The sequence below is a fragment of the Erythrolamprus reginae genome, chromosome 5 (genome assembly GCF_031021105.1).
Source record: "Erythrolamprus reginae isolate rEryReg1 chromosome 5, rEryReg1.hap1, whole genome shotgun sequence".
Taxonomy (NCBI): domain Eukaryota; kingdom Metazoa; phylum Chordata; class Lepidosauria; order Squamata; family Dipsadidae; genus Erythrolamprus; species Erythrolamprus reginae.
The window spans coordinates 36,341,143-36,363,138 of record NC_091954.1 but is presented as its reverse complement, the minus strand read 5'-3'; the positions used below and the strand labels follow the sequence as shown (position 1 = coordinate 36,363,138).

At 40.7% G+C, this 21,996-nt stretch overlaps 1 protein-coding gene across 5 annotated transcripts; it reads left to right on the top strand.

The window, feature by feature from the left end:
- Positions 1-660: 660 nt before the first annotated feature.
- Positions 661-19,554, top strand: LGI1 (leucine rich glioma inactivated 1). Of its 5 annotated transcripts, none has more exons than XM_070752366.1 (8): positions 661-1,544; positions 1,939-2,010; positions 8,203-8,274; positions 8,379-8,450; positions 12,229-12,300; positions 15,845-16,014; positions 18,101-18,265; positions 18,348-19,554. In XM_070752366.1, exons 1-8 carry the CDS (start codon positions 1,348-1,350, stop codon positions 19,163-19,165), a joined length of 1,638 nt encoding a protein of 545 aa, XP_070608467.1. In that variant the 5' UTR covers positions 661-1,347; the 3' UTR covers positions 19,166-19,554. The 5 variants fall into 5 exon arrangements, with proteins under 5 accessions (XP_070608467.1, XP_070608468.1, XP_070608469.1 ...); XM_070752367.1 differs by having other exon boundaries at positions 776-1,544; positions 1,939-2,216; XM_070752368.1 differs by having other exon boundaries at positions 1,090-1,544; positions 1,939-2,030.
- Positions 19,555-21,996: the final 2,442 nt, after the last annotated feature.

Below are 21,996 nucleotides of genomic sequence, written 5' to 3'. Positions count from 1 at the left end.
TTTTCAGTGTGATGCAACAATTTTTTCTTTTAATGTGTTAGATGCCCAGCGAAAATATTGTGGGGAGCCTGAAACGGTTCCATTCAACACATTATGGCTACATTTCGCACTTCCCTTGATTCCTATCTTTCTACACCGGTTCCTATAAAATATGTTTTCAAAATAGAGTAGCACAGGTTCAGCTCGCCTCGAAGTCCAACTATCGCACGTTAAGGACGGGAAAGAAGACGAGAAACGTTTGCATGTCGCCGGTTTGGGGTTTGTTTGAACGTGGCCGCTTGCAGATAACGCTCGGTTGATTAATAAAATAAGAAGCTGCGCGTTTGTGTCCGCGGCGTCCGTTTGTTTTTGCAGCTTGCTCCCCGCCAGCGTGTGCAATGAAATCACAGACCACACACGCACACCTACGCCAACCGTGTATTTTTATTAAAATACACCCCCACACACAAACGCGCGCGCGCGCTTCCACGCCGCCCTTTTGGATGCTTTCCCTCGCTTTCTTTCCTCCACGCCAACCCGGCTTTCTTCGGTTGTCGCCTGGCAGATGCAAAGGCCGATTCCTTCCCCTCAAGGGAACATTGGCGCGGGTGGAGAGAGAGATCCTCCTCCTCCTCGCCTGCTTGCTTGCTTCCCTCCTTCTCCTCCTCCCACGAAGCCCCCCCCGCCCGCCCACGCAACCGCCGCCACCAGCCAAGCAAGAGGTGGTCCTATTTTTGGCCGCGAGAAGAGGGCCTCCCCTAAGTAAAGTGAAAGCCGTGCCTCGGCTCCGCGGCGTGCGTCACACTTTGCAACCCCGAGCAGCAGCAGCAGAGCGGTAGCAGCAGCAGGAGCCACCGCGCGCGCGCCTCAGTGTGTGTGGTGTGTGCGCGCGTGTGTGTTGTGTGTGTGTACGCGTTTCGCGGGGATGCGAGTCTCTTTCTTCCCCTTCTCCTTTTTTTCCGCTCTTTCGCCTCTCCAGCTAGTTGGGTTCCCCCGCCCTTCTCCTCCTCCTCCCCCGTTTTCCCTCAGGTTCCTCTCGCCCCTCACGGCTGCCTGGCGGATCCCCAAACAACCGACGGCTGATCGGCTGGGAGCCTCTCAGCTGCCCCCGACAGCGCGGGGAAAGAAAGAGGAGAAGAGCAGAAGGGCTGACGATGAGGAGAACGGGAGCCGGGCAGGAGGGATGAAGGGGAAGCCGTCTCCTCCGGGCTCTGCGCGCAGGTCTCCCTCAGCCCGATAAAAAAAAAAAAACAGCAGCAACAACAACAACAACGCGGAGGTTCCCGCCTGTCCGTTCATGATTCGGGCTCCGCTTCTTCCTCTCGTCCTCCTCCTTCCAACTGGCCGGAACCAGAAGGGATCCGAAGGATGGGCCGAGCCGGCCGGCGACCTCTTGGGAGACCCTCGGCGGTGGTCCTGTGCCTTTTCTCCGCCCTGTTGCTGACCGAAGGGAGCAGACCGGGCAAGACCGCCTGCCCGGCTTCCTGTGCTTGTACCAAAGATAACGCGCTCTGTGAGAACGCCCGGGCCATCCCGCGCACCGTGCCGCCCGACATCACCTCCCTGTAAGGCGGCTGCAAGCACTTGGGGAGGTGGTGGATCGCGTAGTGGGTCTTGTTGGGGAGGGGGCTCTCTGTCCGGCGGGAAGACCCGCTGGGATTGCAAAAGGGAGCCGGGATGGAGAAGAAAGAAGAGCGGGAAAGGGAGGGGGGGTAGGGACTAGAAGTTGGATCCCCCTGCGCGTTTCTCTTAACGCGGCGCCGTCTGTTTTCTCGGTGGCGGCGAACTTCTCCCGCTGGAAATTGTCACTCCTGTTGACGGGAAGGTGGCGTTGGGGGGACGGGACAGGTAACCAGCCCCAAGTGACAAAACGACTCCCGGCTATGCCGGTGCTGTTGACCTCTGATTCGCTTTCTTTCTGTTCTTCCCCCATCCACCTCCCCGTTTTTCCTTTTCCAGATCCTTCGTGAGGTCCGCTTTCACCAAAATCCCAGAACGGAGTTTCATCTTCTCGCCCAATCTGCAACTTCTGTGAGAAAACGGTTTATATGGTGATTGCTTGTTATGAAACGGGTGTCTTAAAAAATATATATGGGTGTCTTTAAAAAAAAATACACAAAACACTCAGCTGACGGGCTTTTTAAGTACCACACCATGACTTGTTTTATGTGGAGGAGCTAGCGCACAGCTATTATATAACAAAATGCACCTAGTGTTTCCAGTGGAAGTAAGGAAAGGTGTGTCATATACCGAGCAGATTATCATAATTGATTATAATAATAATGATAATAATAATAATAATGATGATGATAATAATAATAATAATAATTTATTAAATTTGTATGCAGATTTATTAGATTTGTATTTTTTTCTTCACTGTATAGATTTGTTCTTGTAGTTTCTGATTAGAATCTGCTTTTAGCATTACCGCTGCTCTTATTAGGATGCTTAATTTCATAAATGTCAATTCTAGTTAGGGCAGTGACACTATATTCCCATATAGTGTACCGTTCTGTCATGTACCATGTACCGTCTTTTCTGAGGCTGGATAAATGGCTCATCATAAATCATTTCTCTACACTTTCAGGATTAGCGCTGTTGAACATTCAGAGTTGTGGCTGATTAAACAAACTTGCTTCTCTCAGAAAGGAACTGTTTTAATTTTATAAACAAGTTTCATGCCAGTGATAGGGATAGAGCCTTCCTGTTTGTGAATTGAAAGCTGTTGGTTGCAATAAAGCCAGCTGAGAAATATTTCTTCGGTTAGCATCCTTTGATTCTGAAGAAAAAAGAAACAAGTTCTGTGGGAAAACATAGTCCATAAATGGAGACACATCTGATTCAGAGACCTGTCAGGAAAAAAACAACTTCTGTTTTTAAGAAGAGCCTTAAATATGCAGTTTCACACATCGTGTATAAATTGGCCCAAGGTATAATTTTGCTTTAACGTTAAGCATTATGTCTGACTGATCATTATCCACTTCTGATGCTGATACACTGTCAGTGAGGTGATGCCCTTTTCTTTCTCACCTTGTATATTGGGAGCTGATCAGAAGGAGTGTGCACTCAGCTGTGGTTTGAATCCCAAACAAACGAATAAATATAGTTACCATGGGAACTATAAGGTTTCTCCCAGATCTTTTGCAGAATAAAACGAACATAATTGGGAATAGGGCAAGAATCTCACCTTATCCTGTGGGGAAGAAAAAAGATGTTGAAAAAAGATATGTTTCTCTGTAAAGGAAAGGTCCTTGGTGGCTACTTAGTCATGAGTGTGCCATGCCAGTAGGCTTTGTTGTGACCTTTTTGTAGATGGAAATTGTACATTTTATTGTGAGTAGATATTAATTGTACCTCTGATATATAAATGTACAATTTGAGTTCAAAGCCTCATTGGCAACTTGAGAAATGCGGATTGTTTGATATTTATGATCTGTAACGTGATATTCTGGGGCATCTCAGGATACCAATTTTCTCACCTTAGTTTTGTAGATGATGCCACATTATTTCTGATTCATATTCTCTCCATTCAATGCAAAATACTAGCTCCTTTGTGATCTTTGGAAAGGAAGGTTGTTATTAAAGGGAGAGGTGGGCTTTTGAAGCCATTTACATTTGTACTTTGTGATGTTCTCATTTCTGCATTGGTGAACTACTGCTCCTACTTCCTATTCCCTCCCCCCCCCCCCGAAAAGCATGTTCAGAATATTGAAACTGTGGTGGCAAGGCACAATGTAATTCCCAAGGAATGTACAGTATAGGACTTCTTTGACTTGGCATCTATAGCTCCCATATACCCCTAACTGACATCTTCATGTTGGCTGTTTAAAGATATTGTCCCAAGATCCCAGGAGGGCATTAGCTTGATGAAGACTGATAACAATTATAACAGAAAAAGACAAGGGTACTTTTAAAAGGGAGCTACATCTAAATGGAGATATCAGGAACACAAAAAATGTGAGCAAGAGTTAACATTTGTACAGGTAGTCCTTGAATTACAACCACAATTGAGCACAAATTTTTTGTTGCTAAGTGAAACATTTGTTAAATGAGTTTTGCCCCATTTTATGACTTTTCTTGCCACTGTTGTTAAGTGAATCATAGCATTCGTTAAGTTACTAACATGACTGTTAAGTGAATCTGGATTCCCCATTAACTACTTGTCAGAAAGTCACAAAAGTCACATGATCCCAAGGCACTGCAACCGTCATAAATGCGAACCAGTTGCCAAGTATCTGAATTTTGATCATGTGACCATGGGGGTGTTGCAACTGTGAAAAATGGCCATGAATCCCTTTTTCCCCAGTACCATTGTAACTCTGAAGAGGCACTAAACAAACTGTTCTAAGTCAAGGATTACCTGTAGTTAGTTCCTGCTTCCTGATTGAGTCTAAACTATTTTTTAAAACCATAAGTATGAAAAAGGTGAGAGGGTTTTCAAAAATCCCCTTCTCCCAATGGAAAGGCTGAGATTAGCCCTGAACATATCAAGAGGTACAGTTTGGTCCATATTAAGTCGCAATTAAAAAACAGGCACACAAAAGGAGAGGAAATACCTTATGGCAACCCACTGAATACACATCGAAGGTTACAAAATTGGGGGGAAAGGCTTCCAAAATCAGGAGACATATACATTCTCCATAATATTCATTTTACTATTAGGGAGCAGCATGTTTCCTTCTCTGCGCTTTCTCTTATATTTCAAACTAGTAGCTGGATACTCGTGTTTTGTTATGAAACTGAACTCCTTAGCATGGAGTAGAATGTCTAAACTCCCAGCCCATAGGCCAGATTAATCATGTGCTACCTATGGCCACTGCCAGTTGGAACAGAGCTCTTTTCAGGTAGAAAGGGGAAATAGAAGGTCTAACGCCTTAACATCAGAGTGTGTTAATATAAGAAATAATTAACGATCTGATGGTCATTTTGAAAAACCTTTTTTAGTTTAGTGAGCACCTAGAAGCCAAAAGAAACATATGTGCTAAGCTTCAAGTTTGTAGGCTTTACGGTTCTGGAGAAACATAGATGGCTTCTTCAATGGGTTTTTAAGGAGCAGTTTGGAATCTAAAGGCCTTCTGGGCAATGAGTAAGACAGGTTTATACCGAACTTCTAGGAAGGGAGGGAAGGAAGGAAGGAAGGAAGATATCTTGTAATATCTTGTATTGCCTATCTTGTGAAGAATCATCTTAATCCTGAGTGCATCACTGAATGAGGGAATTGCAGAATGGTTGACCGAAACAATATCCATCCATGGCTGCAATTGATCTATGATCTCATTGAGAATTGATAGATCTGATAAAACAAAGGATAAGTGACTAAGATAAAAATCATCAAGCAGGGAGGGAATGAAGTAAAATTCTACTACCAGTAGCATCTGGACATCTGGATGATGGCCAGAACCAAATTTTCTTTCCTTTCAGTGATGAATAGTAGAGATTAATGCTTCAAGAACATTTTAAAATAAAACACTACTTCACTACAGTATTTTTATTTCCATTGCTATGTTTTAAATGTAGCCCCATTATGTATCTCGATCTTTGATCTATACATAAAACTATAACAAAAAGTCTTAATATCTTTCATTTGGAAGTATATATTTAATGTTTTTTTAAAAAAACTTTGAAACTGCATTTTTTAGGATATCCTTTATAGAAATTCAGTCGGATTTAACAAAAGTATGCATTTAAAAAAACTCTACTGATCATAATCTTATAAAGTTATAAAGAACTTTCTTAAAACCTTGCTTACTTTAATTTATGTAGTAACTCTTTAAATTATATTTTATTTAATATAATTTTCTTAGACTTAAGTACAAAGGAATTATCAGAGAAAATGGTGCTTAAATTTAATATATCACGTTTAATAATGAAGAAGATAATAGCTGTAGTGGTGCAGAAAAACATTAAAATATTACTCCATCAATCATGTAACTTACATTGGTCCATTGGTTTAAATAGCATGTTATTTATGATTATTTTATTATTTATTAGATTTGTATGCCGCCCCTCTCCGGAGACTCGGAGCGGCTCACAACACAAAACACGGTACAAATCCAACAATAAAAAGCAATTTAAAACCCTTAGTATAAAAAACAATCATACATCTCAGACAAACCTTGCGTAAAATGGGAAACGGCCCGGGGGAAGTTTGCTAAAGGCAAGGAAGGTGGGGGCAATCCTGATCTCCTGGGAGAGTTGATCCCAGAGGGTTGGGGCCGCCACAGAGAAGGCTCTTCCCCTGGGTCCCACCAGACGACATTGTTTCGTCGACGGGACCCGGAGAAGGCCAACTCTGTGGGACCTAACCGGTCGCTGGAATTCGTGCGGCAGAAGGCGGTCTCGGAGATGCGTTGCAAAAAGCCGTTTCATGTGCAAATATATTGATAGGAACATTTGCTAAAAATAGAAATAGTTATAACCCCTTCATTCAGTTGAGACTTCCTTACGGGGTGAAGTTAGATACTTTTTGTGCTATGTAGGGCTATATGTTATTGCTTAAATGTGATTAATTACATCTCTAATCTGACCCCATCATATTTTTGGAAAAATTTCTATAACTCTATAGAAGCATGTACGATATCATGATAAAGTATGAATTGGGGAGGATTGTACTTTTCCATCTTCGATACTTACAGAGGTGGGTTGTACATTTCTCAGTTATTCACAGCTGGAGCAGCCTATAAACTAATGAAATAAATGAAATGCAGTACATGTAAGCATTTCATTTCCATATCCTTTATGAGCATTAAAAGGTTAAAAATAATCTGCTAGAGCCTTTTCTCGTTTAAATTCCTTGTTTGGTGGGGAAAGGAACGTTCTTGAGCCTAAGTGAGAAGCAAAAGTTTAACCTCAAAGAACCAGATTGAGGAAAGCAGGTAGCAGACTCTGTTAGAGTTGCAAATATCTAGAGGGACCAGGGTATGACCTCCTTGCTGCATTCTAGTGGTGATCTGGATTTTTACAGCTCAAAATAGCAACCCTAATCAATATCCTATTCTGTGTATAGGATATCTACATAGAAACCAGAAGACCCTGAATTCTAGTGCCCTTTTAGAGATACAGTGGTACCTCTACCCAAGAATGCCTCTACTTACCAACTTTTCTAGATAAGAATCGGGTATTCAAGATTTTTTTTGCCTCTTCTCAAGAACCATTTTCTACTTACAAACCCAAGCCTCCGAAACTGTAACCGGAAAAGGCAGGGAGAAGCCTCCATGGGGCCTCTCTAGGAATCTCCTGGGAGGAAACAGGGTCTCCATCCTCTCTGTGGTTGCCCCAATCGCACACATTATTTGTTTTTACATTGATTCCTATGGGAAAAATTGCTTCTTCTTACAAACTTTTCTACTTAAGAACCTGGTCACGGAACGAATTACATTTGTAAGTAGAGGTACCACTGTACAAGCCAACAAGGTGGCTCAGGGTAGGTCTCAATCCAACCCACCTCACAGACACAAAGTTGGCCCCCTTGGCCAAGAAACAGAGATGAGCACCATGCTCTGTAGAGTCAAACACAAATAGACAGGGAAACTTTTACCTTTATCTCCCTCCCCCCCCCCTGCAAAAAAAGATATAGAGTTGATGTTCATCAAAAACACATGGATTTGTGGCTCATTTAAGGAGAAAAAATCCCCCACACCATTTCGTGGGCTTGATGTGGGCCTAAATATGTTCCTTTTGTTGGAATGAATAGCAATGCTTATCCTTGCAAAAAGTCCATATGCAGCTGAGAATAGTGTTGGCACTCTCAAATGGGAGCTGCTATTATGTAAATTGCAGCAATTTGCATTCATCTTCAAGCTTTAGAGGAAAATATAATTTTGAAACGATATTTCTGTCTGCAGTGCATTTATTTCTTGTAAAGGCAAACTCTAGAACTTTGAAGGAGACATTGTGGAGTTGTATGAAATGTCAATTGTTTAAATTATGGCATATTTAGTAAACATAATTACACTTTCATGTATATTATAAGGTATATTTATGTTTTGAACAACTAGATCAGCTAGCTAATCCTAGGAAATGTAGTTGTAACACATCTTGGAGGGTGTAAGGTTGGAGAAAGATAATCTAGACTCTATGTGTATGTATATTTCATTTTTTAGGACATAGCAGAGTAGGAAATATAATCCTCACCTCTAAAAATAATCAAGCTCTGTGAACAATCTATGTAAATATATATAAGACCATGGCACATTATTATTTGTCTAATATTTCTTTCTACAGATTATTTACTGCAAACACATTTGATACCATTAGTAGCGATGCTTTCATGGGCCTTCCTCATCTGGAATATTTGTGAGTTGAAATATTTATGGTCCAAGATTTATTTATTTATTGAGTGAGTTGAATGCCTGAGCTGAAGACATTTTTGACCAGTTGTGTTTGTAACCCCATTACAGGTTTATAGAAAACAACATCATCAAATCAGTTTCCAACACTTCTTTTCGCGGGCTGAAGTCCTTAATTCACTTGTAAGTATGTTTGTTTGTTTAAATGTATTGTTCATCCAACTCCCATGTACAAAACCAGGGAAAGTATAAAAGTATCTGAAGGCATTAAATTACACAGGTCCCCAAACTAAATAGATAGCAAAAGCAACAAAACAAAACAGGTACCTTTGAACAAGTAATAAACTTCAGCCCCAGACTTGGGACCGATCCAGGTTTTCTAATCTTTCCAGAAGCCCAGGAGTGAGGATGTAGCCTTATTTCTGGGGAATAATGCCACAGAGAGGGTAAACTTCCTAGGTTGCACAAGGAGAAGACGTGGAGAGCACCTTTTCTGCTGGAATATACTGGGTGGGCAGAAATAGTTGGAGTTAAGCAGGCTCTTACATATCTGGGCCCTATTGTATAGAGGACTTCATAAGTCCTCAAGTTGAATTGCACCTGGAAGCCAACTGGAAGTCAATGAACCTTACGTAGCAATGGTGACACCTAGGCGTACCAAGAGGTATCTGTTAGTGCTTGTACTGCTGCATTCTGAACCAGCTGGAGCTTCTGGGTGATCTCCATGTAGAGCGCTTTGTATTAATCCAATTGTGAGATAACTAGGGTATGAATGACTGGCTAAAGAACCTTCTGATTGAGGAAGGGGTGAAGTGGCACGCAAGAGAAACATCTGCAAAGCTTCACCTGCCCAAAACTGACATCTGGCCTTAAGCAGGAACTGTGAGCCCAGAAGGACTCCCAAGTTACTCAACCAGTCTTGACTGGGGAAGCACAGCATCATCCCAAACCAAAAATGCTGACATCAACAACCACAGTCAATCAGTCTTAATAGGATTGAGCTGAAGTCTGTTCTGTCCCATCTTAACAGCCTCCAGACACTGCCAATACCAATAGCTCTTTGTATTGAGATGTAAAGTACTGTCACCATACTGGTATTATTGCACCATGAATTGGTGGATGTCCTTGCCCAGTGGTTTCACATAGATATTGAATGGGAACGGGGACAGTTAGTTGTGTGGCACTCTAGTCAAGAGAAGCCATGGAGTTGATCTTCTCCACTCCCATCAAGACTGAGTGAAACTGGCTGCTGAGGAAAGAGAGGTATCATTTGAGCATAGTGCCTCTCGCTCCTAACTTCTGCAGCAGAAGGATGCTGTAGTTGATGGTATTGAAAGTAGCTAAGAGATCTTGGAGCTCTAGGATGGATATACCATTATAGTTCCATCAAGTGTGACCAGTGCTGCCTCTGTACTGTGCCTGGAATGGGTCCAGATAATGTGTTCCTTCTAAGATCCTCTGTAGCTGTCAAGCAACCCACCCTTTCTACAACCTTTGCCAGAAAGGGAAAATTGAAAATTGACTGATAATCCTCCAGCAGGTAAGGATCCAGCCATGACTTCTTGAAGAGTGGTATACCTCCTCCTCCTCCTCCAAGGTTGGTGGGATCACCCCTTCTTTCCAAGAGGTCAAAACCACCCCATGAACCCATCCTGTGGTCACCTCCCAGGCTGCTATGTGCACGAATTGTTCACAATCAATGCCATCCTACTTGCCTTTATTAAGAAGTAGACCGCCATTGCATCCAATGAGAGTTGTGTTCTCTGTGGATATAGGAGCGTTTGGGGCCTCCTGGTTACCATTGTTGCTGACTTGGAGGCTATGCATCTGTGTGTATTTATTGTAATACACACAAAGGCACAGTAAGGGGAGAAACTTCATCACTGTCATTCTCCTTCCAGCTGACTCATAGCTTGCTGGTCCTCTCTTCACCATTAGCAATGGGGAACTCTTAAGTTCTGAGCAGGGACACACAGAGAGAAGTGGCTCCCTGCAGCTTTTTTCTTTGCTGTAGTGACTCTGCCCCAAGGTGCTTTCTAATATTGGCTCAGCAGATTCCTTTGATCCAATAATTGACAGAAGAAGAGGAGGGCCTTTTTACAATTATATAGAGCCCAAAAAGGGCGACCAAGAGCACAGATGGGCTTCTTAATAGATTAGACTCCAAGGTGAAAGGGATAGGATTGAGATTTTTAGTTTGAATGTTAATCCAAGTACAGTAAATCTTTTTAATTTATTAAATGTCTGGTTATTCATCAATGGATCAAATGCCTCCGTGGAGCTGAAAAACATGTTGTAGCCAGGCCCTGCAGATTTTTTTAACTCAAGCGTTTTGGTGGGGGGTGGCAGGAAGGGACATGTTAGAGATGAAGTATTCAAAAGAGAGCCAGATTGGAATGTTCATCTCTTTTAAAATTAAAATTATTTTGAGAAGTAGCCAAATTATGCTCCAACAATGAAGACCTCTGTTACCAGTTTGCTTCTTAACTAATGACCAAAAACCACCCACAATTGTGAGCACCTTGTAGGAGCAAGGGAGCAACTATTGTTGCATGCATCACCACTTCATCAAAATGATGTGACATGTCCTTAATGTGATGAATGCAATTGCATCATTTGCACAGTTGCATTATGATGTATATAACTTGTCCTGGATACCTGCAAGCCGATATTATTATTTGGTATTTTCTATTGTTCAGATTTCAAGAACATTATGTGCTTGAAAAAATGGTCCATAGTCCACAGAATGCTCAGGAATTAGTTGTAAAAATATTACCCACCAATCCAAAGTACCCTAAACCTAGTTTTGCCCATGGGAAGATAGGATTGGGGTCCTTGAAGTCTCCAACTATTCACCAGCAGTTGAGATCAACTCCAGAGACGTTTTACCATTATTTTTGTTCAAAAAAGACAAAGTGAGCCCAAAAACTCTTAAATAGTGGAACTATTACTAGTATTAGGATATTTTGCTAATAAAGGAATTACAAAAAATCAAATCCTTGGAATTGGCCTGTGGACAGACCTTCAGTAATATGTTGGAACTGAGACAATGTTATGCAGGCTTTTTTTTTTTTGCATAATATATTGTTTAGTCATCTTTTCTTCCCATTTAAAACTATGAATAATAAACAGCATGATGACAGCAAATGTATTACTGTTATTGTTTTCTCGGACTACCCTGGAAGGTTATGATGGGATGGAAACCTTCCATGCTAGTGGAAGGGCATCCATGGGTGGAAAACAATTTGAGGGCGATCATAGATGTCTGTGAGACAAGCCATGGCTACAAAACTATGCAACTGATATTCTTGAGCAGTATTTCTCAACATACTGGCTGAGGAATTCTGGGAGTTGAAGTCAACACATGTTAAAGTTGTTGAGGTTTTACTATTCTGCAGGTAGAACTGCTATTAAGGTAGAATTGAAGGACAGAGAATGCTTAAAATACCCTGAAACCTTTTTTCATTGTTAACAATAACAACAAAACCACAAGGGATCCTTGATGCTCTCTGAGCTTGCTTGTTTTCCTGCAGACATTTTATTACCCAAACTGGGTGATATCATCAGAGCACTGATGATGTTACCTAGTTTGGGTAATGAAATGTCTGCAAGAAAGCCAGCAGGCTCAGAGAGCACCAAAAGATCCATCGTTTCAACCCTGAGCTACAAATATTCTCCTTTATTGGTAAAAATACAAGGATTGTGGTTAAGAGTTTGGCAAGACAGCAGAGAGTTTGGAACAATGGAGTGTGTGGATGTAATATTTAAACAAGAATTGTGCTTTTTGAGTTATAATAAGTAAACACATTTCATATTACAATATTACTATTACAACTACTGTAATTACAATAGTGAATCACACAGCAATGCTTGTGCCATTATTTGCTATCCTAGTGATTTGTCAAAAGGGAAAGAAAGAAAGAATCCAAGATTAATCTAACCCTAATTATATTTTTTACAGGAGTCTTGCAAACAATAACCTCCAAACGCTCCCTAAAGACATATTCAAAGGATTGGATTCACTAACAAATGTGTAAGAAACCCTTTTTGATATTCCCATTATGAATGGAAAGAAGAAGAAGAAGAAAAGGCTCACAGATACTTATTATGGAATAACTGCTCATACAATGAGGCTGAAATTATCCATTTTATATCCATTTATTATCAATTATCTAGTAGTCTCCCCCCCCTCCCCCATTTAAGAGCATTTCTGAAGGCAGTTTTCTGCAAGCTGTCAGCTTCCAAATATGCTGGAGTTGCCCAGATTGTGGAAAGGTGCTGTAGAACATCTAAAACAAGAATATCCCTTACAATAATGTGTTTTTGTGACAAACCTATCTCATAGGCAGATTTCTAAAAAATTATATCTGGGTGCATTTTTAAATAGTGTACAAATCGCCCTGCAAAAGAGAATGGAAAGAAGGGAGAGAGAAAGAGAAAAAAATTACTTCATATGCTTGAAAATTGCAATCTGTGTAAGCTTTCGTAGAAATGGGAATGGAATGAATTTCCCAGCCATCTCTGCTGAGAGCATTAGCTGTTTTCCGCGAGCTCATTTAGCCACAGCCATTCCCACTGTCAAGAAAGCCAGCTGCTTTAAACAATTTGCTCTGCACCGATAAAAGCTGCGGCAGTGAAATCAGGAAGCCAGGCCCTACCAGGGAATTCCCCCCCCCCCCCCCATTACTTCTTGGACATTGAGAGGCATGGAACATATGGCAAACTGTTGGAAGAATTTGCATTCGAAAATTCTTACAGGAAATCACATATCTTTTTCTTGCAATTTTTCATGGCACAAGTGTGCCTTCACCTCACATCTTGCCTACCTGTAAATGAAGCAGACTTAACTGGCTCTGGACTATTAATGATTGTTAAACATATTTCCCCTTTTAGAATATGGCCAAGGTCTGGGGTCTTCAACCCACGGCTCTGGAGCCACATGTGGCTCTTTCAACCATGTGCTGCGGTTCACTGTCACTCAAAATATGTGTCACAACTGCCAATGTGCGACACTCGCCAGCATTTGATTTATTGAGCTTTTCAACCCATCTTTTTTTCCAGAGTTCAGAATGTTTTTGTTGCATACAGAAATAAAAAATATATTTTCCCTGTAACAGGTCATTGATTTCATAAATGCAACATCCTATAGTTTTTTATAGCATAAAGGTAAAAAAAAATCCCAACAATATATGCAATGTTAACTTGATTTTTGATGTCAAAAGGGTTTTGTAGCTCCCAGTGTTTTCTTTTCAGTGGGAAACTGGTCCAGATGGTTCTTTGAGTGTTTAAGGTTGCCGACCCCTGGCCAAGGCCAAAGAGCCATTTATTTGAATTGTAGTCTTACCTGAAGCCAGAAAGGAGGCAAGGGTGAATCACTTCCAACTGCAATGATTAATCCAGGCCAGTCATTATTGCACCATTATTTCCCTTTGGATTCTGTTAGAATTAGAGGTAAAATATTCTAAATATACTAAACAGCCAAGGGACAATTAAGTGTGCTTCATTCACAGTTAGGCAAGACGTGAAGTGAAGGCCTATTTGTGTAGTGGAAGGCCCCCTGACACCTCATTTTCTCTTTCTGACACCTGCTTCTCTCTTTCCCAAGCCTGCATCTGGATGAAAGGCAGCAATCTGTCCATTTAACTTTTATGCACAGCTTTATGTTTGTGTATTAGGGTCCTTTGAGTTAGTATTGACTCCTGGTAGCTCCCTGGACTGTAGTTTCCATGACAAAGGTTTTGGGAAGTGGTTTGTCATTTTCTTCTTAGGGCTGGGAGAGAGCAACTGGCCCAAAGTTACCAAGCTGTCTTTGTGGCTAAGGTAGGACAAGAACTCACAGTCTCCTGGTGCCTTAATCACTAGACCAGTGATGGCGAACCAAATAACGTAATGATTACAAGAAATGTTCAAAATGAGACAGACATCCCCTCAGTAAAGTGTTCCCAGTGTTCCAGCAGAAAATGGGCTGAAATGCGTGCAATAAACTAAAACTACATGGAGAACAGTCATTTTCTGTAGCATCTGGAAACATATTTATGGTTGCAGAGAAAGCAAAATATGTCTATCAAGATCCAGATAACTGAGAAGAATAAAATGAGCTAGGCTTATAATGAGAAGGATGTGTACCCAAGTATCATCTATCTAAATCACTTGGATTTAATTTCCTGAACTTGGCTCTTCTTATTTTAGTATGAAAGAGGAGCCACAACATTTGAAGATACTTTTGCTTTTAAAAAGGACATTAATAAAATTGATATTATTTATATGACATCTAGAATAATGAGCTGAAACATCACATGGAAAGTTGTTATAAATTTGTTTCCTGTAAACTTAAAATGAGTTTTTAACAAAAAAAAGAACATTTTGCTTATTCGACACCACAGCAATTATTTGATAAAATATTAGTTGCAATTGCCTTTTGTAGGAGATATATTTTGGACTTGTAATATTAATTCGTATGATTTGAATTATGAAGGATTTAAGCCCTGTTATTGTCACACTTGAGTTGAAATATACAGAACTGATCTTATGACTCTGGAATAATTATGTGAAAAAAGGAATTTTTTTTGGTGATAATTCTGGTTTTGGGGTTGTTGTTTTTTTAGAATAGAATTCTTTATTAGCCAAGTGTGATTGGACACAAAAGGAATTTGTCTTTGTTGCATATGCACCAAAGACAAATTCCTTGTGTGTCCAATCACACTTGGCCAATAAAGAATTCTATCCTTAAAAAAAAAAATAGCAAGACATCAAATGCAGCAAGACATCAAAAATTGTGGACCTTATGGTATGGAGACTGGCTAAAGAATACTAAGAGAAGATGGAAAAGAAATATCTACATGTGATATGGAGCAGTGGATTGTTGATCGGCATTGTTGGTCAGATTATGAATTGCTGTTGGTTGGTTGGTTGGTTAGTTAGTTTGAGAAAGAGGCAAGGAAAAGACTTTTTGGCACCGACGTTCAAAGTTTTTAGACTTGTTCTTTTGGAATTTTATTTTCCAGATCTTTTTAATTTCTATTTTTAATCTGAACATGTTTAAGGTAACATTATATTGTTAATATTCTTGGGTTTTTTATTTAATAATTCATTTCTAAAATCTATTAAAAGAAGTAATTTTACATTTGAGAAGAGGAAAGCAAGCGTAAAGCTCTTTTGCTGTATTAGAGGATTTTTTTTCAGCTCCAATTTAAGCCAAGAAGAATAACTCATAATCCACGCAAAAACATCTGCAAAATTGGATGCTTTCACCAAAAACAGCATTGTGATAACAATCTCCACCATATGGTGTTATATGTATATAATATCATAATTCGCATACAAAAGAGAAATATAATAGAATGATGCTTATAAGATTTTTACTTCCCTTCCTTCTCTCTCTTAAGAAATTTAATATACAGTTGCTTTTTTAATCACGGAGGGTTTTTTAAAAATATAGGCTTGGTTTCTTCCTTAAAGTGCATTGTTATTCATGCAATAATGATCTCAAAATATTATAAACAAATAATCTGTGGTTTTTGTAAACAAATGATAATGTATTTAAATTGTAACATTTCAAAAACGTTGTTTCTGTCTAGAGACCTGAGAGGAAATGCTTTCAAGTGTGATTGTAAATTGAAATGGTTAATTGCATGGATAAGCAGAACAAATGCAACAGTGGAAGACATTTATTGTGAAAATCCACCAGAGTATAAGAAACGCAAAATCAACAGCCTCTCTCCTAGTGAATTTGATTGCATCATTACACGTAAGTCTTCACCGTGTCTTCTGTTTCTTTCATTCCCTGTTATTCTTCAAGGGTGTTTTCTTTCAGGGAGCAAACAGTTTTCTACTGGATTAATCTATACATTTACCTAGTCCAAATATTGCCTGCTTTTATTCACTGCAACTTGCAACCCTCTTCTCTGTTGAGATTTATCTCTCCATCCTTGTCTGTAGGAGAACAAACCTACACAATAGTTGCCCCAAAGATGCTTTATCAAAGGCCATTGGATTTTATTTATTTATTTTGCTTGAACTGAAGAAGCTCCTTGGATGAAAAGCAAAAGAAAAACAAAGAAAAACAAAGTCCAGTTACCTTTTGAAAAACACACAGATTGGGATAACTATGACCTGGCTGACTGAAAATCTCCATAGACATCTATCTATTGTGTAACCTGGTTCACCTAATCTGAATGAGATTCCGTTAATTTTGGCTTAGCCTCTTGTGTGATTATCTGTGACTTACATTACAAATTACAGATTAACAGAATTGGAAGGGACCTTATAGGGCATCTAGTCCAACCCCCCGGTCAAGCAGGAAACCCTATACCAGTGATGGCAAACCTTTTTTCCCTCGGGTGCCAAAAGAGCGTGGACGTGTGCTGTTGCGGATGCGCGGGTGCCCACACCTATATTTCAATGCCCGAAGAAGGAGAAAACAGCTCCCCTGTCCCCCTCAGAGGCCCTCTGGAGTTGGAAATGGCCTGTTTCCCAACTTCTGGTGGGCCCAGTAGGCTCGTGTTCTGCCCTCCCCAGGCTCCAAAGGCTTCCCTGGAACTGGGAAAGGGGTAAAAACACCCTCCCCATCCCCTGGGGGCACTCTGGAAGCCAAAACTGCCCTCCCAGAGCCTCTGTGGGCTAGAGCCAAAAATGAGCTGGCTGGCACACTCATGCACTTTGGAGCTGAGCTAGGGCATCGGCTCGTGTGCCAGCAGGTATGGCTCCATGTGCCACCTGTGGCACCCATGCCATAGGTTCGCCATCACTGCCTTACACCATTTCTGAGAAATGGCAGTCCAATCTCTTGGAAGACTCAGGTGAAGTCTCAACTTTCAGAAGCCGTAGTGAAGCAAATGATAGCTCAGTGTGAAATCAGCTGGACACTACAAATTCCTTGTAGTATAGAAGTTAAACAGGCATAGCTGGGTAGGAAAGCTCAACTATATGGGATGGTTTTATTATGTAGGGTCTAACTGGCCAAAACTGTTCCGTTTGTACTCATGCGTGGAGAAGATCAAGATTTCTCATTCAATATTATATTTTGTAAAAAAATCAGCATGACTGCTAGATTCATAATTTTCATCCATAATTCAATGCCTGGGGATGGCGAAAATGGCCTCCCCCGTGCCCCCCCCCCAAGGCCTGAAATGGCCTGTTTCCAAAACTGGTGTACCCGATAGTCCCATTTTTTGCCTTCCCCAGGTTCCAGAGGCAAAAATGACACCACCACCCCCATCCTCCCGGAGACTCTCCGGGAGCTGAAAATGCCCTCTCAGAGCCTCCGGGTGAGCTGAAAATCAGCTGACTGGCACACACATGCACATTGGAGCTGAGCTAGGATAATGGCTCACGTGCCAGCAGACATGGCTCCGCGTGCCACCTGTGGCACCCGTGCCATAGGTTCGCCATCACTGGTCTAGGGGATAAGCTGCTAAATTAAAAGCTGGAATGTTCTAGTCCTACTTTAAGCCTGGAACCCAGCTTGGTGAATCCGGGCCGTCAACTGCACTCTTTCTCACTCTGCACTAGGAACAAAGTATTGGCAAGCAACTGCCCAAAATGTTGCCAAGGAAACTACAGGGATTTATCCTTGTAGTCAGCAGGAGTCAGATGTGACTTGATGAACTGTAACAACCACAGTAGGAATTAGGCTAATTAGAATTGGTTTTGAGTCAAGCATGAGTGCTATTCCCTGCTAATAAACCTCTTCATCTTTTTTTTTTCTTGTTGACTGAAGTCTAATAAACAGCAGAACTAGATTTTACAAAATACTACTGCCTTAAACAAATGATCTACTTTTTACAATAACATTCAAAGGAGCAAATGCCAACTTTTAGTATGTACCCTTTCAGAATTTGTCGTATTTCGAAAGCTGCCGTATCAGTCCCTGTCAGTGGACACTTTCTCATTCATGAATGATGAATATGTGGTGATCGCTCAGCCTTTTATCGGGAAATGTATCTTTCTACAATGGGACCATGTGGAAGGGACCTTCAGGAATTTTGATAACATCACAGGTATTAACAGCTCCTTTCTCTGAATGTTGTGCTGCCTTGTCATAATGCCAGTTGATGATACGCTTTGTCGATCTTTGTGCAGGGACTTCGGTGGTTGTCTGTAAGCCGATTATTGTTGAGAATCGCTTGTACATCATTGTTGCCCAGCTCTTTGGTGGCTCCCATATATACAAAAGAGATATTCACGCAAATAAATTTATCAAAATTCAGGACATTGAGATCCTTAAGATCAGGAAACCTAACGACATCGAAACATTCACCATTGTTAAGGATGCATACTTTGCAATAGCGGATAGTTCAAAAGCTGGCATCACCACCATCTACAAATGGAATGGAAATGGGTTTTATTCCGACCAGTCTTTGCACGAGTGGTACAGAGACACCGATGTGGAATATCTTGAAATAGCCACCAAGCCTCACCTGATCATCTCAAGCAGTTCTCAACACCCAATCCTGTATCAGTGGAACCGGGGCACAAACAATTTCGCTGACCCAGTGGATATTCCAGATATGGAAGATGTTTACGCCGTCAAACACTTCAGAGTGAAAGAAGATATTTATGTTTGCCTAACAAGATTCATTGGGGATTCCAAAGTAATGAAATGGACAGGCTCCAAATTTCTGGATTTACAAAGAATGCCATCCAGGGGCTCCATGGTGTTCCAGCCACTACAGATAAAAAATTATCAGTATGCTATTCTTGGAAGCGATTATTCTTTCACTCAAGTCTATTTTTGGGATGCAGGAAAAGCCAAGTTTGTTAAGTTTCAAGAATTAAATATTCAAGCGCCAAGATCCTTCACACATGTTTTTGTGGACAAACAAGATTTTCTCTTTGCGTCAAGCTTTAAAGGAACTACAGTGATCTATAAGCACATCATAATTGACTTAAGTGCATGATACATATTTATACACACACACACACACACACACACAGAGTATGGAAATCTGTTGTGAGACTTCTTCCATTAATAACAACAGAGACGTAACAAACTAAATGCATGACAACAATTCTCTTTACTTCCAGTCTGCGAAATGCCTTTAACAGCTGAGATTGTTAAAATAAAGTGCTTCAACTAATATCTTCAACCATAAATGTCAAGTCTAGTGCTGTTTGAAATTGCAATTTTAAAAGAAGGACAAATTAAAGCATTAACTATTATTTGCAACAACGGTGTAAATAGTTAGCGAAGCTCCATCCCTCCTAAATGAGTTGGAAAGCACCAATCAACTGTAATTTTCCATTATTCACTGAACTAAAAGTTGCCAAATAAAATGTTTACGTTTTCTTTCCTGTTCTCAAATAGCTTTATTTATATAACCGTACCATAGATAGTTTTTGCTCATTTTGAGTTGTTTTCTAGGGTCATGAAAGTTCAATACTGTATTACCAGAAATGTTATATTGCATTTTGATTCAAGTCTATTGGATACATTTTTCTAAACAGAAAGGGACTGATCCAACACAAGCAGGTAATCTGTATGCACCCATATGTGTGGAATGTGCAGTTCATTTATTTCTATGAGCTTCATAAAGAAAAATAAACAAACTGACAATTTGTACACAGTGTGTAGAGCACTGACAATTTCTGTCCTAATGGGAAAGATACCAATTACCATCTTTCTAAAGCAATTAGAAATATCAGCCTCTGTTGGCATATAAATATTAAATATCCAGGAATTATTTTTCGTAGCTATGAGTTAACCTGTAGTACTGCAGGCTAACTCACTGCTCATTCCAGGAGTTCGATTCTGACCAGCTCAAGGTTGACTCAGCCACCCATCCTTCTGAGGTTGAGAAAATGAAGACTCATTGTTGGGGGCAATATGCTGAGTCGATAAATTGTTTGGAAAGGGCTGTAAAGCACTATGAAGTGATATATAAATCTTAGTGCTATTGCTATTTTTGGATACAGCACACACACATCCAGTATCTCTAAAATGCCAACCACGGTACCATTACTTTGGTATGCATTTTTATGCATCACTGCATAGACAACCTTTAATGTGACTGATGTTTTATAATATCTAGGACTTAAGCTTGTATGCTCTCTGATCAGAGCTCTTCTGCTTAGAATAGTTATGGATTTTAAAATATATATAAAATGACTAATATGATTTCCATAGCTGGCTGGAGAATTTTGGGAGTTGAATTCCACAAATCATAAAGTTGCCAAGTTTGAAGACCTCTCTTATAGAACGATATACAATACTGAGCATAGTGATATTGGCTTGGCATAGCCTCCTTTGACTTGGTATCATCCAGATGTGATGGACAACAGCTCCCAGTTTTCCTAGCCAACATCTGTCTTCCAGCACACCTAGTAGACGAAATAGAGGGCGATTATCATGCATAGGCCTACTTATATAATTTGAGCAAGCTAAAAAAATTATACGGCAGACAGTGGCCTTTCATTTCAACTAGAGAAATGAAGCAGAATTTTCTCCTGTAAGGTTGGTGAGAGTTCTTAATTATTTAACTTTGTATTTAAATTTTTAAAAAGAAATACGGTATGCTGCAATATCAGGGACAATAGGATCAAACAGACCCCCTTATCTTTCTGAAAGATGTTCTTGCCGTTCTCTCATCCTTGGAACCTGCTTTGGGATAGCTTGAATATCAGAATGTATCATTCTGCCACAAGATGAAATAGCACTACAAGAAGTGTTACGTCTTTGTGTTCTGCATTAGCGAGCCCAAAGATCAGGGTAACCCTGAAGATTTGAGACTAGCTGAGAGCAGCTGGAATGATAATGCATGCATTTCCTCCTTAAGTCTAGTTACTTATTTAGTTAGATGGGATCAATAAAATAGGTCTGTGCTTCTGCTCTTTCAATCCTGTTTTAGATTCTTCCTAAAGCAGGAGGATCCCTGCACAGCATAACAGCCTTTCCCACCCCAAGTTCTCTGGGACCTCATTTGTTTTTTCCCAAGGGAAAGCAAGCAATTTGAAGATATTCTTCTATTAGACATAGAATACAAGAAATCAATTTGAATCCTTCATTTGCCCCCCAGAGGCGGAGTAAAGACGCTGAGACATATATTGCGGATTATTAAGGGTCATTTATTAATTAGCATAAATTTAAATAACTTTAAATAAATTTAAATATGTAACTTTGAATATTTAATTCAAAACAAACTAAGGACCTGCAGAGCCAAACTAATGGGGCGGAAATTCCTACCATAAAATTCCTTGGCAACATGGGGCAAGAACACCTTGCTGAACCAGGTGGAGGTACTACCTTCACCTGGATCCAAGCCACGCCCCTTCGTCGTGTGGGAGGAGTTCACCCCCCAATCCCCGAGGGATATTGGATCCGGTGATTCCCATGGACATCCTCTCTCCTATCCCCGACGTTGCTCGAACCTCTAGTTCCTGGAGAGAGGCGGTCCATCACCCTTTAAGGATGCCCAAAAGGAGCATGCGCAGTTGCTTCTAATTGCCCCTTTCCGCCCCCAACCTGCCAAACCCCAGTGACCAAAGGGAGGCCTATTTAAATAACTAAAAGCGCCGCACCCCCTAACCAATCCAGTCCGCACCGTCAGTGTGGAATAGGCGAAAAAACGGCCGCCTCTAAAGGGGAGGCCGCAAAAAATTCCTATTCGGCCCCAAAGGCGACCTCCTAAGGACACACTCTTGATAGCGGAGGGTGGGTGGGTGTTTGGTGGCAAAGCGGCAATGTGGAGGTCCCTTCCGGATCGCCCTTTAAATAGGGTGATCTGGGACCCTC

Bases quoted from the DNA above. Each gene is read 5' to 3' on its own strand.
- LGI1 (XM_070752366.1), top strand. From the start codon at position 1,348: ATGGGCCGAGCCGGCCGGCGACCTCTTGGGAGACCCTCGGCGGTGGTC. The intron at 1,545-1,938 runs GTAAGGCGGCTG...TTCCTTTTCCAG, and splicing joins CCGCCCGACATCACCTCCCT to ATCCTTCGTGAGGTCCGCTT. The intron at 12,301-15,844 runs GTAAGAAACCCT...GTTTCTGTCTAG, and splicing joins TTGGATTCACTAACAAATGT to AGACCTGAGAGGAAATGCTT.